Source organism: Oncorhynchus nerka, unplaced genomic scaffold (assembly GCF_034236695.1).
Source record: "Oncorhynchus nerka isolate Pitt River unplaced genomic scaffold, Oner_Uvic_2.0 unplaced_scaffold_935, whole genome shotgun sequence".
NCBI lineage: Eukaryota > Metazoa > Chordata > Actinopteri > Salmoniformes > Salmonidae > Oncorhynchus > Oncorhynchus nerka.
In genome coordinates, this window is record NW_027040375.1 from 172,418 (window position 1) to 189,917 (window position 17,500).

The following is a 17,500-nucleotide window of genomic DNA, read 5'->3' on the forward strand; positions in this document are numbered from 1 at the left end:
ATGAACATACACACACACACACACATGGACACACACACATGGACACACACACACATGGACACACACACATGTTGCACACACACACACACACACACACACACACACACACACACACACACACACATGGATGTGTGCACAACTACAGGCAATTTAAGACGCAATGTATGGATAATCTTTAATACCTTTCCTGTAGTCAAAGGACCAAATCGCCCTCTAGTGGCCTCATGGGGGGAATGTTATTCATCATTTCATAATTAATACACTTTCTTTTCTATGTCAAACAGTTTTCTTTTATTTCAGTCTTCTGTGATGTATATGAAGTGTAATGTTGGGATGAAAACTCAAAATGTAATACATTTCAACTCTATATCTGACATGGTACAGGTGTCTTCTTTTTGTTAAGCCCATAACCATGTGTGTGAGGTGGACACTGTTGTTAAACCCATAGCCATGTGTGTGAGGTGGACACTGTTGTTAAACCCATAGCCATGTGTGTGAGGTGGATACTGTTGTTAAACCCATAACCATGTGTGTGAGGTGGATACTGTTGTTAAACCCATAACCATGTGTGTGAGGTGGATACTGTTGTTAAACCCATAACCATGTGTGTGAGGTGGATACTGTTGTTAAACCCATAACCATGTGTGAGGTGGATACTGTTGTTAAACCCATAACCATGTGTGAGGTGGATACTGTTGTTAAAAACCCATAACCATGTGTGTGAGGTGGATACTGTTGTTAAACCCACTAACCATGTGTGTGAGGTGGATACTGTTGTTAAACCCATAACCATGTGTGTGAGGTGGATACTGTTGTTAAACCCATAACCATGTGTGTGAGGTGGATACTGTTGTTAAACCCATAACCATGTGTGTGAGGTGGACACTGTTGTTAAGCCCATAACCATGTGTGTGTGGTGGACACTGTTGTTAAACCCATAACCATGTGTGTGAGGTGGATACTGTTGTTAAACCCATAACCATGTGTGTGAGGTGGATACTGTTGTTAAACCCATAACCATGTGTGTGAGGTGGATACTGTTGTTAAACCCATAACCATGTGTGTGAGGTGGATACTGTTGTTAAACCCATAACCATGTGTGTGAGGTGGACACTGTTGTTAAACCCATAACCATGTGTGTGAGGTGTATACTGTTGCTAAACCCATAACCATGTGTGTCAGGTGGATACTGTTGTTTCAAAGTAGATTAGTTTAAAACGACCAAGTAACAGTCTGTGTGACCCTGGTTTAGCCCACTGAGGGGAAAGGTTAATCCCTGTAAGAAGTGACCAGTCAGAACCTCTAATAACTAAACTGAGTGATGAGAAACATGTCCAGGCCTCTAATCCAGGCAGTCACATGCTGCTACACATTCCTTCCTTTAAATAAGTCCCACTGAGGTGTGAAAGGGGTAGCCTAGTGGTTAGGGTGTAGAGGCGGCAGGGTAGCCTAGTGGTTAGAGTGTAGAGGCGGCAGGGAGTAGCCTAGTGGTTAGAGTGTAGAGGCGGCAGGGTAGCCTAGTGGTTAGGAGTGTAGAGGTGGCAGGGTAGCCTAGTGGTTAGGTGTAGAGGCGTCAGGGTAGCCTAGTGGTTAGAGTGTTAGACTAGCAGCTGAAAGGTTGCAAGTTCAAATCCCAGAGCTGACAAGGAGCTGTTGTTCTGCCCCTGAACAGGCAGTTAACCCATTGTTCCTAGGCCGTCATTTTTTTTTTTGATGATCCGGGTTGGAGAAGAGCAGTCGCATCCGCACTTCGGTCTGCAGGTATTATAACTTTTTCATTACATTTCATTACATTTCATTATAGTACAACGGTTTGATTTGTCTAATCTTAGCAATTTCTTCTTAGCTAGCTACATAGCCGTCTTTGTATCGTCTTTGTATCAAAGATAATTGCGTAATTATAAGTATTTTCGTCGTCCTAACGTAGCCTACACTGCTATCTGCCCAGCAGCTAGCCAGCCCCAGTGCGCCCACCGTCCCACATAGCTAGCTACATAGCCGTCTCTGTATCAAAGATAATTGTGTAGATAATTGTGTAGTCTAGAGCGATTTTCTAGGTTACCTAACAGCCAGCTATTGTCGTTCTTTTAGCAAGCGTAACGTAATCAACACTGCTAGCTAGCCAGCTAGCCCCTGAATCAACAACGCAGCCACTGCCAGCTAGCCTACAAAGTCAACAACGCAGCCACTGCCAGCTAGCCTACTTCAGCAGTACTGTATCATTTTTAATCATTTTAGTCAATAAGAATAGCAGCACTGTAGAAACTATTACCCTCAACTGAACGACTTGATTAGTGTAGTGTTAGCTAGCTATAGTTGTCTTTGCTGTCTTCGTATCCAAGATAACTGTGTAGTTTAGAGTGTGTAGTTTTTAGAGTGACTATCTTAATTTACCGAGGTTAGCTAGCCAGCTATTTGTCGTCCTTAACGTAGGAGACACTGCTAGCCCCAGCCAACAGCTAGCCAACGTCTACCGATTAGAACTCAACACCCGGTCGCATTCCGCCTCGCTCACAGGTAGTATCACATTTTCATTTCATTTCATTACAGTACAACGGTTTGATTTGTTTGATCGTAGCTAGCTACATAGCTAGCTACATAGCACGTCTCTGTATCAAAGATAATTGTGTAGTCTAGAGCGATTTTCTAGGTTACCTAGCCAGCTGTCGTTCTTTAACGCAACGTAACGTAATCAACACTGCTAGCTAGCCAGCCAGCCCCGAATCAACAACGCAGCCACTGCCAGCTTGCCTACAAAGTCAACAACGCAGCCACTGCCAGCTAGCCTACTTCAGCAGTACTGTATCATTTTTAATAATTTTAGTCAATAAGATTCTTGCTACGTAAGCTCAACTTTCTGAACATTGCATTGTAGTCCACTTGTCATTCAATCTCCTTTGCATTAGCGTAGCCTCTTCTGTAGCCTGTCAACTATGTGTCTGTCTATCCTATTCTCTCCCTCTCTGCACAGACCATACAAACGCTCACACCGCGTGGCCATGAAGCCACCTAATCTGGTGGTCCAGCGCACGACCCACGTGGAGTTCCAGGTCTCCGGTAGCCTCTGGAACTGCCGATCTACGGCCAACAAGGCAGAGTTCATCTCAGCCTATACCTCCTCCAGTCCCTCGACTTCTTGGCACTGACGGAAACATGGATCACCAGATAACACTGCTACTCTACTGCTCTCTCTTCGTCCGCCCACGTGTTCTCCGCACACCCCGAGAGCTTCTGGTCAGCGGGGTGGTGGCACCGGGATCCTCATCTCTCCCAAGTGGTCATTCTCTCTTTCTCCCCTTACCCATCTGTCTATCGCCTCCTTTGAATTCCATGCTGTCACAGTTACCAGCCCTTTCAAGCTTAACATCCTTATCATTTATCGCCCTCAGGTTCCCTCGGAGAGTTCATCAATGAGCTTGATGCCTTGATAAGCTCCTTTCCTGAGGACGGCTCACCTCTCAGTTCTGTGCGACCTTTAACCTCCCGTCTACCTTTGACTCATTCCTCTCTGCCTCCTTCTTTCCACTCCTCTCCTTTGACCTCTCCCTCTCACCTTCCCCCTACTCACAAGGCAGGCAATACGCTCGACCTCATCTTTACTAGATGCTGTTCTTCCACTAACCTCATTGCAACTCCCCTCAAGTCTCCGACCACTACCTTGTATCCTTTTCCCTCTCGCTCTCATCCAACACTTCCCACACTGCCCCTACTCGGATGGTATCGCGCCCCGTCCCAACCTTCGCTCTCTCTCCCCCGCTACTCTCTCGCTCTTCCATCCTATCATCTCTTCCTCTGCTCAAACCTTCTCCAACCTATCTCCTGATTCTGCCTCCTCAACCCTCCTCTCCTCCCTTTCTGCATCCTTTGACTCTCTATGTCCCCCTATCCCTCCAGGCCGGCTCGGTCCTCCCCTCCTCCCGCTCCGTGGCTCGACGACTCATTGCGAGCTCACAGAACAGGGCTCCCGGGCAGCCGAGGCGGAAATGGAGGAAAACTCACCTCCCTGCGGACCTGGCATCCTTTCACTCCCTCCTCTACATTTTCCTCTTCTGTCGCTGCTGCTAAAGCCATCTTTCTACCACTCTAAATTCCAAGCATCTGCCTCTAACCCTAGGAAGCTCTTTGCCACCTTCTCCTCCCTCCTGAATCCTCCCCCCCTCCTCCCTCTCTGCAGATGACTTCGTCAACCATTTTGAAAAGAAGGTCGACGACATCCGATCCTCGTTTGCTAAGTCAAACGACACCGCTGGTTCTGCTCACACTGCCCTACCCTGTGCTCTGACCTCTTTCTCCCCTCTCTCCTCCAGATGAAATCTCGCGTCTTGTGACGGACTGGAACGCCCAACAACCTGCCGCTTGACCCCTATCCCCTCCTCTCTTCTCCAGACCATTTCCGGAGACCTTCTCCTTACCTCACCTCGCTCATCAACTCATCCCTGACCGCTGGCTACGTCCCTTCCGTCTTCAAGAGAGCGAGAGTTGCACCCCCTTCTGAAAAAAACCTACACTTTCGATCCCTCCGATGTCAACAACTACAGACCAGTATCCCTTCTTTCTTTTCTCTCCAAAACCCTTGAACGTGCCGTCCTTGGCCAGCTCTCCCACGCTATCTCTCTCAGAATGACCTTCTTGATCCAAATCAGTCAGGTTTCAAGACTAGTCATTCAACTGAGACTGCTCTTCTCTGTATCACGGAGCGCTCCCACACTGCTAAAGCTAACTCTCTCTCCTCTGCTCTCATCCTTCTAGACCTATCGGCTGCCTTCGATACTGTGAACCATCAGATCCTCCCTCCCACCCTCCCTCGAGTTGGGCATCTCCCGGCGCGCCCACGCTTGGTTGCGTCCTACCTGACAGGTGGCTCCTACCAGGTGGCGTGGCGAGAATCCGTCTCCTCACCACGTGCTCTCACCACTGGTGTCCCCAGGCTCTGTTCTGGGCCCTCTCCTATTCTGCGCTATACACCAAGTCACTTGCTCTGTCATAACCTCACATGGTCTCTCCTATCATTGCTATGCAGACGACACACAATTAATCTTCTCCTTTCCCCCTTCTGACCAGGTGGCGAGATAGCATCTCTGCATGTGTCTGGCAGACATATCCCAGTGTGGATGACGGATCACCACCTCAAGCTGAACCTCGGCAAGACGGGAGCTGCTCTTCCTCCCGGGGGAAGGACTGCCCGTTCCATGATCTCGCCATCACGGTTGACAACTCCACTGTGTCCTCCTCCCAGAGCGCTAGAACCTTGCGTGATCCTGGACAACACCCTGTCGTTCTCAACTAACATCAAGGCGGTGGCCCGTTCCTGTAGGTTCATGCTCTACAACATCCGCAGAGTGCGACCCTGCCTCACACAGGAAGCGGCGCAGGTCTAATCCAGGCACTTGTCATCTCCCCGTCTGGATTACTGCAACTCGCTGTTGGCTGGGCTCCCTGCCTGTGCCATTAAGCCCCTACAACTCATCCAGAACGCCGCAGCCAGTCTGGTGTTCAACCTCCCAAGTTCTCTCTCATGTCACCCCGCTCCTCCGCTCTCCACTGGCTTCCAGTTGAAGCTCGCATCCGCTACAAGACCATGGTGCTTGCCTACGGAGCTGTGAGGGAACGGCACCTCAGTACCTCCAGGCTCTGATCAGGCCCCTACACCCAAACAAGGGCACTGCGTTCATCCACCTCTGGCCTGCTCTCGCTCCCTACCACTGAGGAAGTACAGTTCCCGCTCAGCCCAGTCAAAACTGTTCGCTGCTCTGGCCCCCAATGGTGGAACAAACTCCCTCACGACGCCAGGACAGCGGGTCAATCACCACCTTCCGGAGACACCTGAAACCCCACCTCTTTAAGGAATACCTAGGATAGGATAAAGTAATCCTTCTCACCCCCCCCTTAAAAGATTTAGATGCACTATTGTAAAGTGGCTGTTCCACTGGATGTTATAAGGTGAATGCACCAATTTGTAAGTCGCTCTGGATAAGAGCGTCTGCTAAATGACTTAAATGTAAATGTAAAAATTGAAAATAAGAATTTGTTCTTAACCTCTTCAGTCGACCCTCTACTTTTTTGAACATTTTGTTAAAAATCGCGCAACATTTCAGCGCCCTGCTACTCATGCCAGGAATATAGTACGTTCATATGGTTAGAATGTGTGGATAGGAAACCCTCGGACGTTTTTAAAACTGGTTAAATCACGACTGTGGCTATTACATAACGTGCGTTACATCGGAAAGCGCAGGAAAACCTGATCACAGAAAATGGAAATAAATATCCTTGCGCCACTTCCAGCAATTGTTAACAGTGAGCCGAATTAGATAAGACCGAGCATTCAACTCCCACAGCATCCCCATGTTGTCTAGAGTCTTGTGAATTGAATCCTCTTTGATTCTTGGTTGAACCGAAAGAGGGCATGACTTACCTCCGGTCTCCCCCAGATCATTCGGAAGAGCTCTCTCCTGAAATTTTTTCCAAGACGACAGCTAATGATATTTACATCGCCTACGGATGATTTTTATCGCTTATTAACGTTTACTAATACCTAAAGTAGCATTACAAACGTATTTGAGAAGTGTTTTGTGAAAGTTTATCGTCTACTTTTTGAATTTTAAAAATGACGTTACGTTGTGAAATCGCTGTTTTTTTCGTTTATCACACAGTCTACATATAACGATATCTTGGCTTTATATGGCCCGATTTAATCGAAATAAAGACCCAATAGTGTTTATGGGACATCTAGGAGTGCCAACAAAGAAGATGGTGAAAGGTAATGACTGTTTTCTATTTTATTGTGCGGTTTGTGTAACGCCGAAATGCTAATTATTTTGTTTACGTCCCCTGCTGTGCTTTTCTGTTGTAGTGTATTGGTGCATGCTATCAGATAATAGCTTCTCATGCTGTCGCCGAAAAGCATTTTAAAAATCGGACTTGTTGCCTGGATTCACAACGAGTGTAGCTTTAATTTGATACCCTGCATGTGTATTTTAATGAACTTTTGAGTTTTAACTAATACTATTAGCATTTAGCGTAGCGCATTTGCATTTCCAGAGCTCTAGTTGGGACGCAAGCGTCCCAAGTAGAGCGTCTGCTAAATGACTTAAATGTAAATGTAAAAATTGAAAATAAGAATTTGTTCTTAACTGACTTGCCTAGTTAAATAAAAGGTCAAATATATATATATTTTTTAAACCACCTAACATGGTCCTGTGGTAGAGAGGTTCAACACCACAACTCAGTGAGCTTCTTTCACATGGCTCTTCAGAGTCATTTTGAGTCCATCGTCTAAATGGTATTGTTCAAATTAGTATCAACCAGCTACATGAAGACCTCAGTGGTCTCTCCCCCTCTTGTAACCCTTCTCCCTGCCTAGTGTCCTTGTCCACTACTGGTCCACTCCCTCTCCCCCCCCTCCCCCTCTTGTAACCATTCTCCCTGCCTAGTGTCCTTGTCCACTACTGGTCCACTCCCTTTGACCAGGGTCCTATGGGATACCCTATGGGCCCTGGTCAAAAGTAGTGCACTATAAAGGGAATAGTGTGCCATTTTGGATTCAGCCTCTGGTTAATGCATACGGACAGGGTACAGTTAGTGTGGGAAATGTCCCTCTTCATCTGGTGTAAACCAGTCTGACTGAGAAGAGGGGGTCTCCTGGGCAGGGAAGGTAGACACCCACAACACTTCAGATGTTTCTTCAGGTTTCATCATGAAGTCCTGAGTTCTTGTTGTTTTTCACTCACATTGCTGGAATAACTGTACATGCTTTCCTCCTGTAGATCTTTAAAGTGTCTTCTCCTCCTTTCTCCTCCTTTCTCCTCTTCCCCATCCTCCTCTCCTCTCCCTCCTTTCTCCTCTTCCCCATCCTCCTCTCCTCTCCTCCTTTCTCCCTCCTTTCTCCTCTCCTCTCCTCCAGCCTCCTCTCCTCCTTTCTCCTCTCCTCCAGCCTCCTCTCCTCCTTTCTCCTCTCCTCCAGCCTCCTCTCCTCCTTTCTCCTCTTCCCCATCCTCCTCTCCCCCATCCCTCTCCTTTTCTCCTCTTCCCCCATCCTCCTCTCCTCTCCCCATCCTCCTCTCCTCTCCTCCTTTCTCCTCTTTCCCCATCCTCCTCTCCCCCCCATCCTCCTCCCTCTCCCCCATCCTCCTCTCCTCTTCACCCATCATCCTCTCCCCCATCCTCCTCTCCTCCTTTCTCCTCTCCCCATCCTCATCTCCTCTCCCCCATCCTCCTCTCCTCTCCTCCTTTCTCCTCTTTCCCATCCTCCTCTCCTTCCTCTCTCCTCTTCCACATCCCTCCCTCTCCTCTCCTCCTTTCTCCTCTTCCCCATCCTCCCCCTCTCCTCTCCTCTGGGTGGGGTTGTAGTTGTTGGTGGGGTTGTGGCTGTTGTTGGGGTTGTGGGTGGGGTTGTAGTTGTGGGTGGGGTTGTTGGTGGGGTGTAGTTATGGGTGGGGTTGTAGTTATGGGTGGGGTTGTAGTTGTGGGTGGGGTGTAGTTTTTGGTGGGGGTGTAGTTGATGGAGTTGTAGTTGTTGGTAGAGTTGGGGTAGTTGGTAGGTGGGGTTGTGGTTGTGGTTGTAGTTGTGGGTGGGGTTGGTGGGGTTGTAGTTGTGGGTGGGGTTGTGGTAGTTGGTAGGGTTGGGGGTGGGGTTGTGGGAGTTGGTAGGGTTGTGGGTGGGGTGTGGTAGTTGGTAGGGTTGTGGGTGGGGTTGTAGTTGTGGGTGGGGTTGTGGTTGTTGGTAGGGTTGTAGTTGTGGGTGGAGTGTAGTTGTGGGGTGGGGTTGTAGTTGGTGGGGTGTAATAGTTGGTGGGGTTGGGGTTGTGGGTGGGGTGTAGATGTTGGTGGGGTTGGGGTGGGGTGTAGATGTTGGTGGGGTTGGGGTTGTGGGTGGGTTGTAGTTGTTGGTGGGGTTGGGGTTGTGGGTGGGGTGTGTAGATGTTGGTGGGGTTGGGGTTGTGGGTGGGGTGTAGATGTTGGTGGGGTTGGGGTTGTGGGTGGGGTGTAGATGTTGGTGGGGTGTAGTTGTTGGTGGGGTTGGGGTTGTTGGTGGGGTGTAGTTGTTGGTGGGGTTGGGGTTGTGGGTGGGGTGTAGTTGTTGTTGGGGTTGTGGGTGGGGTGTAGATGTTGGTGGGGTTGGGGTTGTTGGTGGGGTGTAGATGTTGGTGGGGTTGGGGTTGTGGGTGGGGTGTAGATGTTGGTGGGGTTGGGGTTGTGGGTGGGGTGTAGATGTTGGTGGGGTTGGGGTTGTGGGTGGGGTTGTAGTTGTTGGTGGGGTTGGGGTTGTGGGTGGGGTGTAGATGTTGTTGGGGTTGTGGGTGGGGTGTAGTTGTTGGTGGGGTTGGGGTTGTGGGTGGGGTGTAGATGTTGGGGGGTTGGGGTTGTGGGTGGGGTGTAGTTGTTGGTGGGGTTGGGGTTGTGGGTGGGGTGTAGATGTTGGTGGGGTTGGGGTTGTGGGTGGGGTGTAGTTGTTGTTGGGGTTGTGGGTGGGGTAGATGTTGGTGGGGTTGGGGTTGTGGGTGGGGTGTAGATGTTGTTGGGGTTGTGGGTGGGGTGTAGTTGTTGGTGGGGTTGAGGTTGTGGGTGGGGTGTAGATGTTGGTGGGGTTGGGGTTGTGGGTGGGGTGTAGATGTTGGTGGGGTTGGGGTTGTGGGTGGGGTGTAGTTGTTGGTGGGGTTGGGGTTGTGGGTGGGGTGTAGATGTTGGTGGGGTTGGGGTTGTGGGTGGGGTGTAGTTGTTGTTGGGGTTGTGGGTGGGGTGTAGATGTTGGTGGGGTTGGGGTTGTGGGTGGGGTGTAGATGTTGGTGGGGTGGGGTTGTGGGTGGGGTGTAGTTGTTGGTGGGGTTGGGGTTGTGGGTGGGGTGTAGATGTTGTTGGGGTTGTGGGTGGGGTGTAGATGTTGTTGGGGTTGTGGGTGGGGTGTAGTTGTTGGTGGGGTTGGGGTTGTGGGTGGGGTGTAGATGTTGGTGGGGTTGGGGTTGTGGGTGGGGTGTAGATGTTGTTGGGGTTGTGGGTGGGGTGTAGATGTTGTTGGGGTTGTGGGTGGGGTGTAGATGTTGGTGGGTTGGGGTTGTGGGTGGGGTGTAGATGTTGGTGGGGTTGGGGTTGTGGGTGGGGTGTAGATGTTGGTGGGGTTGGGGTTGTGGTGGGGTGTAGTTGTTGTTGGGGTTGTGGGTGGGGTGTAGATGTTGGTGGGGTTGGGGTTGTGGGTGGGGTGTAGTTGTTGTTGGGGTTGTGGGTGGGGTGTAGTTGTTGGTGGGGTTGGGGTTGTGGGTGGGGTGTAGATGTTGGTGGGGTTGGGGTTGTGGGTGGGGTGTAGATGTTGGTGGGGTTGGGGTTGTGGGTGGGGTTGTAGATGTTGGTGGGGTTGGGGTTGTGGGTGGGGTGTAGATGTTGGTGGGGTTGGGGTTGTGGGTGGGGTGTAGATGTTGGTGGGGTGTAGTTGTTGGTGGGGTTGGGGTTGTTGGTGGGGTGTAGTTGTTGGTGGGTTGGGGTTGTGGGTGGGGTGTAGTTGTTGGTGGGGTTGGGGTTGTGGGTGGGGTGTAGATGTTGGTGGGGTTGGGGTTGTTGGTGGGGTGTAGTTGTTGGTGGGGTTGGGGTTGTGGGTGGGGTGTAGATGTTGGTGGGGTTGGGGTTGTGGGTGGGGTGTAGATGTTGGTGGGGTTGGGGTTGTGGGTGGGGTTGTAGATGTTGGTGGGGTTGGGGTTGTGGGTGGGGTGTAGTGTTGTTGGGGTTGTGGGTGGGGGTAGTGTTGGTTGGGGGTGGGTGGGGTGTAGATGTTGGTGGGGTTGGGGTTGTGGGTGGGGTGTAGATGTTGGTGGGGTTGGGGTTGTGGGTGGGGTGTAGTTGTTGGTGGGGTTGGGGTTGTGGGTGGGGTGTAGATGTTGGTGGGGTTGGGGTTGTGGGTGGGGTGTAGTTGTTGTTGGGGTTGTGGGTGGGGTGTAGATGTTGGTGGGGTTGGGGTTGTGGGTGGGGTGTAGATGTTGTTGGGGTTGTGGGTGGGGTGTAGTTGTTGGTGGGGTTGAGGTTGTGGGTGGGGTGTAGATGTTGGTGGGGTTGGGGTTGTGGGTGGGTGTAGATGTTGGTGGGGTTGGGGTTGTGGGTGGGGTGTAGATGTTGGTGGGGTTGGGGTTGTGGGTGGGGTTGGGGTTGTTGGGTGGGGTGTAGTTGTTGTTGGGGTTGTGGGTGGGGTGTAGATGTTGGTGGGGTTGGGGTTGTGGGTGGGGTGTAGATGTTGTTTGGGGTTGTGGGTGGGGTGTAGTTGTTGGTGGGGTTGGGGTTGTGGGTGGGGTGTAGATGTTGGTGGGGTTGGGGTTGTGGGTGGGGTGTAGTTGTTGTTGGGGGTTGTGGGTGGGGTGTAGATGTTGGTGGGGTTGGGGTTGTGGGTGGGGTGTAGATGTTGTTGGGGTTGTGGGTGGGGTGTAGATGTTGGTGGGGTTGGGGTTGTGGGTGGGGTGTAGTTGTTGTTGGGGTTGTGGGTGGGATGTAGATGTTGTTGGGGTTGTGGGTGGGGTGTAGTTGTTGTTGGGGTTGTGGGTGGGGTGTAGTTGTTGGTGGGGTTGGGGTTGTGGGTGGGGTGTAGATGTTGGTGGGGTTGGGGTTGTGGGTGGGGTGTAGATGTTGGTGGGGTTGGGGTTGTGGGTGGGGTTGTAGTTGTTGTGGGGTTGGGGTTGTGGGTGGGGTGTAGATGTTGGTGGGGTTGGGGTTGTGGGTGGGGTGTAGATGTTGGTGGGGTTGGGGTTGTGGGTGGGGTGTAGATGTTGGTGGGGTTGGGGTTGTGGGTGGGGTGTAGATGTTGGTGGGGTTGGGGTTGTGGGTGGGGTGTAGATGTTGGTGGGGTTGGGGTTGTGGGTGGGGTGTAGATGTTGGTGGGGTGTAGTTGTTGGTGGGGTTGGGGTTGTTGGTGTTGGGGTTGTGGGTGGGGTGTAGTTGTTGGTGGGGTTGGGGTTGTGGGTGGGGTGTAGATGTTGGTGGGGTTGGGGTTGTGGGTGGGGTGTAGTTGTTGGTGGGGTTGGGGTTGTGGGTGGGGTGTAGATGTTGGTGGGGTTGGGGTTGTGGGTGGGGTGTAGATGTTGGTGGGGTTGGGGTTGTGGGTGGGGTGTAGTTGTTGTTTGGGGTTGTGGGTGGGGTGTAGATGTTGGTGGGGTTGGGGTTGTGGGTGGGGTGTAGTTGTTGGTGGGGTTGGGGTTGTGGGTGGGGTGTAGATGTTGGTGGGGTTGGGGTTGTGGGTGGGGTGTAGTTGTTGTTGGGGTTGTGGGTGGGGTGTAGATGTTGGTGGGGTTGGGGTTGTGGGTGGGGTGTAGATGTTGTTGGGGTTGTGGGTGGGGTGTAGTTGTTGGTGGGGTTGGGGTTGTGGGTGGGGTGTAGATGTTGGTGGGGTTGGGGTTGTGGGTGGGGTGTAGATGTTGGTGGGGTTGGGGTTGTGGGTGGGGTGTAGATGTTGGTGGGTGGGTGGGGTTGTGGGTGGGGTTGGGGTTGTGGGTGGGGTGTAGTTGTTGTTGGGGTTGTGGGTGGGGTGTAGATGTTGGTGGGGTTGGGGTTGTGGGTGGGGTGTAGATGTTGGTGGGGTTGGGGTTGTGGGTGGGGTGTAGTTGTTGGTGGGGTTGGGGTTGTGGGTGGGGTGTAGATGTTGGTGGGGTTGGGGTTGTGGGTGGGGTGTAGTTGTTGTTGGGGTTGTGGGTGGGGTGTAGATGTTGGTGGGGTTGGGGTTGTGGGTGGGGTGTAGATGTTGGTTTGGGGTTGTGGGTGGGGTGTAGATGTTGGTGGGGTTGGGGTTGTGGGTGGGGTGTAGTTGTTGGTGGGGTTGGGGTTGTGGGTGGGATGTAGATGTTGTTGGGGTTGTGGGTGGGGTGTAGTTGTTGTTGGGGTTGTGGGTGGGGTGTAGTTGTTGGTGGGGTTGGGGTTGTGGGTGGGGTGTAGATGTTGGTGGGGTTGGGGTTGTGGGTGGGGTGTAGATGTTGGTGGGGTTGGGGTTGTGGGTGGGGTTGTAGTTGTTGGTGGGGTTGGGGTTGTGGGTGGGGTGTAGATGTTGGTGGGGTTGGGGTTGTGGGTGGGGTGTAGATGTTGGTGGGGTTGGGGTTGTGGGTGGGGTGTAGATGTTGGTGGGGTTGGGGTTGTGGGTGGGGTGTAGATGTTGGTGGGGTTGGGGTTGTGGGTGGGGTGTAGATGTTGGTGGGGTTGGGGTTGTGGGTGGGGTGTAGATGTTGGTGGGGTGTAGTTGTTGGTGGGTTGGGGTTGTTGGTGGGGTTGGGGTTGTGGGTGGGGTGTAGTTGTTGGTGGGGTTGGGGTTGTGGGTGGGGTGTAGATGTTGGTGGGGTTGGGGTTGTTGGTGGGGTGTAGTTGTTGGTGGGGTTGGGTTGTGGGTGGGGTGTAGATGTTGGTGGGGTTGGGGTTGTGGGTGGGGTGTAGATGTTGGTGGGGTTGGGGTTGTGGGTGGGGTGTAGTTGTTGTTGGGGTTGTGGGTGGGGTGTAGATGTTGGTGGGGTTGGGGTTGTGGGTGGGGTGTAGATGTTGGTGGGGTTGGGGTTGTGGGTGGGGTGTAGATGTTGGTGGGGTTGGGGTTGTGGGTGGGGTGTAGTTGTTGTTGGGGTTGTGGGTGGGGTGTAGATGTTGGTGGGGTTGGGGTTGTGGGTGGGGTGTAGATGTTGTTGGGGTTGTGGGTGGGGATGTGTAGTTGTTGGTGGGGTTGGGGTTGTGGGTGGGGTGTAGATGTTGTTGGGGTTGTGGGTGGGGTGTAGTTGTTGGTGGGGTTGGGGTTGTGGGTGGGGGTGTAGATGTTGGTGGGGTTGGGGTTGTGGGTGGGGTGTAGATGTTGTTGGGGTTGTGGGTGGGGTGTAGATGTTGTTGGGGTTGTGGGTGGGGTGTAGATGTTGGTGGGGTTGGGGTTGTGGGTGGGGTGTAGATGTTGGTGGGGTTGGGGTTGTGGGTGGGGTGTAGATGTTGGTGGGGTTGGGGTTGTGGGTGGGGTGTAGTTGTTGGTGGGGTTGTGGGTGGGGTGTAGATGTTGGTGGGGTTGGGGTTGTGGGTGGGGTGTAGTTGTTTTTGGGGTTGTGGGTGGGGGTGTAGATGTTGGTGGGGTTGGGGTTGTGGGTGGGGTGTAGTTGTTGTTGGGGTTGTGGGTGGGGTGTAGTTGTTGGTGGGGTTGGGGTTGTGGGTGGGGTGTAGATGTTGTTGGGGTTGTGGGTGGGGTGTAGATGTTGGTGGGGTTGGGGTTGTGGGTGGGGTGTAGATGTTGGTGGGGTTGTGGGTGGGGTGTAGATGTTGGTGGGGTTGGTGTTGTGGGTGGGGTGTAGATGTTGGTGGGGTTGGTGTTGTGGGTGGGGTGTAGATGTTGGTGGGGTTGGGGTTGTGGGTGGGGTGTAGATGTTGGTGGGGTTGTGGGTGGGGTGTAGATGTTGGTGGGGTTGGGGTTGTGGGTGGGGTGTAGATGTTGTTGGGGTTGTGGGTGGGGTTGGTTGAGATGATGGCAGATTGATTTTGATAACATGCCAACAATGCTCTTTAGTCAACGATGTGTGTCAGTGAGATGCGAGTCAGCGTCTCTATCTGACCCCCCTTTCTCTCTCTCTCTCTCTCCCCCCCTCTTTCTCTCTCTCCCCCTCTCTTCTCGCTCCCTCTCTCTCTCCCCCTCTCTCTTTCACTCTCCCCCTCTTTCTCTCTCCTCACCCTCTTTCTCTCTCCCTCTTTCTCTCTCCCTCCCCCTCATTCGCTCTCTCCTCCCCTCTTTCTCTGTCTCTCTCTCTCTCCTCCTCTCTCCCCTCTTTCTCTGTCTCTCTCTCTCTCCCTCCTCTCTCCCCCTCTCTCCCCCTCTTTCTCTCTCTCTTGCTGTTCCCTCTCCCCCTCTCTCCCCCCTCTCTCCCCTCGCTCCATTTCCCTCCGACAACTTGCTGTTTGCTCCCTCTTGTTTATACCACCTGATATCCCCTCCTCTCTGTCCTCTATCTCTCCCCTCCTCTCTGTCCTCTATCTCTCCCCTCTCTGTCCTCTATCTCTCCTTCCCTCTCTGTCCTCTATCTCTCCCCTCCTCTCTGTCCTCTATCTCTCCCCTCCTCTCTGTCCTCTATCTCTCCCCTCTCTGTCCTCTATCTCTCCTTCCCTCTCTGTCCTCTATCTCTCCCCTCCTCTCTGTCCTCTATCTCTCCTTCCCTCTCTGTCCTCTATCTCTCCTGCCCTCTCTGTCCTCTATCTCTCCCCTCCTCTCTGTCCTCTATCTCTCCTTCCCTCTCTGTCCTCTATCTCTCCCCTCCTCTCTGTCCTCTATCTCTCCTTCCCTCTCTGTCCTCTATCTCTCCTTCCCTCTCTGTCCTCTATCTCTCCCCTCCTCTCTGTCCTCTATCTCTCCTTCCCTCTCTGTCCTCTATCTCTCCTCCTCTCTGTCCTCTATCTCTCCTCCTCTCTGTCCTCTATCTCTCCTTCCCTCTCTGTCCTCTATCTCTCCCCTCCTCTCTGTCCTCTATCTCTCCTTCCCTCTCTGTCCTCTATCTCTCCCCTCCTCTCTGTCCTCTATCTCTCCCCTCCTCTGTCCTCTATCTCTCCTCCTCTCTGTCCTCTATCTCTCCTTCCCTCTCTGTCCTCTATCTCTCCCCTCCTCTCTGTCCTCTATCTCTCCTTCCCTCTCTGTCCTCTATCTCTCCCTCCTCTCTGTCCTCTATCTCTCTTCCTGTCCTCTATCTCTCCCCTCCTCTCTGTCCTCTATCTCTCCCCTCCTCTCTGTCCTCTATCTCTCCCCTCCTCTGTCCTCTATCTCTCCTTCCCTCTCTGTCCTCTATCTCTCCTCCCCTCTCTGTCCTCTATCTCTCCTCCCCTCTCTGTCCTCTATCTCTCCTCCCCTCTCTGTCCTCTATCTCTCCTCCCTCTCTGTCCTCTATCTCTCCTCCCCTCTCTGTCCTCTATCTCTCCTCCCCTCTCTGTCCCTCTATCTCTCCTCCCCTCTGTCCTCTATCTCTCCCCCCTCTCTGTCCTCTATCTCTCCTCCCCTCTCTGTCCTCTATCTCTCCTCCCCTCTCTGTCCTCTATCTCTCCTCCCCTCTCTGTCCTCTATCTCTCCTCCCCTCTCTGTCCTCTATCTCCCTCCCTCTCTGTCCTCTATCTCTCTCCTCCCCTCTCTGTCCTCTATCTCTCCTCCCCTCTCTGTCCTCTATCTCTCCTCCCCTCTCTGTCCTCTATCTCTCCTCCCTCTCTGTCCTCTATCTCTCCTCCCCTCTCTGTCCTCTATCTCTCCCTCCCTCTCTGTCCTCTATCTCTCCTCCCCTCTCTGTCCTCTATCTCTCCTTCCCTCTCTGTCCTCTATCTCTCCTCCCCTCTCTGTCCTCTATCTCTCCTTCCCTCTCTGTCCTCTATCTCCTTCCCTCTCTGTCCTCTATCTCTCCTTCCCTCTCTGTCCTCTATCTCTCCTCCCCTCTCTGTCCTCTATCTCTCCTTCCCTCTCTGTCCTATATCTCTCCTCCCCTCTCTGTCCTCTATCTCTCCTTCCCTCTCTGTCTCCCATCCCCTTCTCCCTCCTTATCTCTCGTATGCTCCTCCCCTCTCTTTTCCCTCCTCTACCTATTTCCTTAACTATATATGTATTCTTCTTTCCTCTAGACTGGCAGATCGCCACCCTGTCCTTGTTGCTAGGCGGAGCTGCTCTGGTCCTGCTCTCCTTCCTGGTGGTCCTGGTGTCAGTGTGTATCGGCTCTCGGAGACGCTTCAACAGACCTGTCGCTGTCATGCTGTTCGCTGCAGGTGAACACACACACACACACACACACACACACACACACACACACACACACACACACACACACACACACACACACACACACACACACACACACACACACACACACACACAATTATTTGTCTCTATCTTCTGATATCATATTCCTTGTTAGACAGTTAATTCATACGTAATATGCATATATCTCTCCCTCTTCAATATACAGTATGTGTATGAGATGTCCTCTGTTTCCCTCTGTTTCAGTGGTGTTGCAGGGCTGCAGTCTGGTCCTCTACCCCATCAAGTTCACTGAGACCATCAGCATGAGCATATACCACGAGTTCAACTGGGGTTACGGCCTGGCCTGGGGCGCTACCATTTTCTCCTTCGGCGGGGGGATCCTCTACTGCCTCAACCCTAAGAACTATGAAGACTACTACTGACCCTGCTGGACTGTACCACTGTGACCCCCCTGTAGTCGCTGGCTGTCAAACATATCCTATACTGTATAATGCTAATGCTCGCTAGAGAGACAGGTAGACACAGAGAGATGCACACACACACACACACACGTCAGCATCCAGTATTTCCTGTGGAAGCAGGCAGAGGCTCAGTGCTGGGGTGGATGGATGATTTCACAGTACCCTATACCCTGATCTGTACTGCCTCTTCAGTCAGAGACTAACAGACTGACCAATCAGATCACTCTATCTGTCCTCAAACCCTGGGACAAGGACTCACTGAAGCACTGTTACCAACCAAGTATTACTTACAAGGCCTTAGGGATAAGGATGAGGCTAAGCTCGGCAAACCCAGGAGGAACAT

General features: G+C 52.4%; 1 protein-coding gene across 1 annotated transcript; it reads left to right on the top strand.

The window, feature by feature from the left end:
* Nucleotides 1-2,999: 2,999 nt before the first annotated feature.
* LOC135570687 (transmembrane protein 47-like) lies at nucleotides 3,000-17,142 on the top strand. Its single transcript, XM_065016644.1, has 3 exons — nucleotides 3,000-3,057; nucleotides 16,561-16,701; nucleotides 16,940-17,142. The coding sequence occupies exons 1-3, from the start codon at nucleotides 3,000-3,002 to the stop codon at nucleotides 17,116-17,118; spliced, it is 378 nt and encodes a 125-aa protein (XP_064872716.1). The 3' UTR covers nucleotides 17,119-17,142.
* Nucleotides 17,143-17,500: the final 358 nt, after the last annotated feature.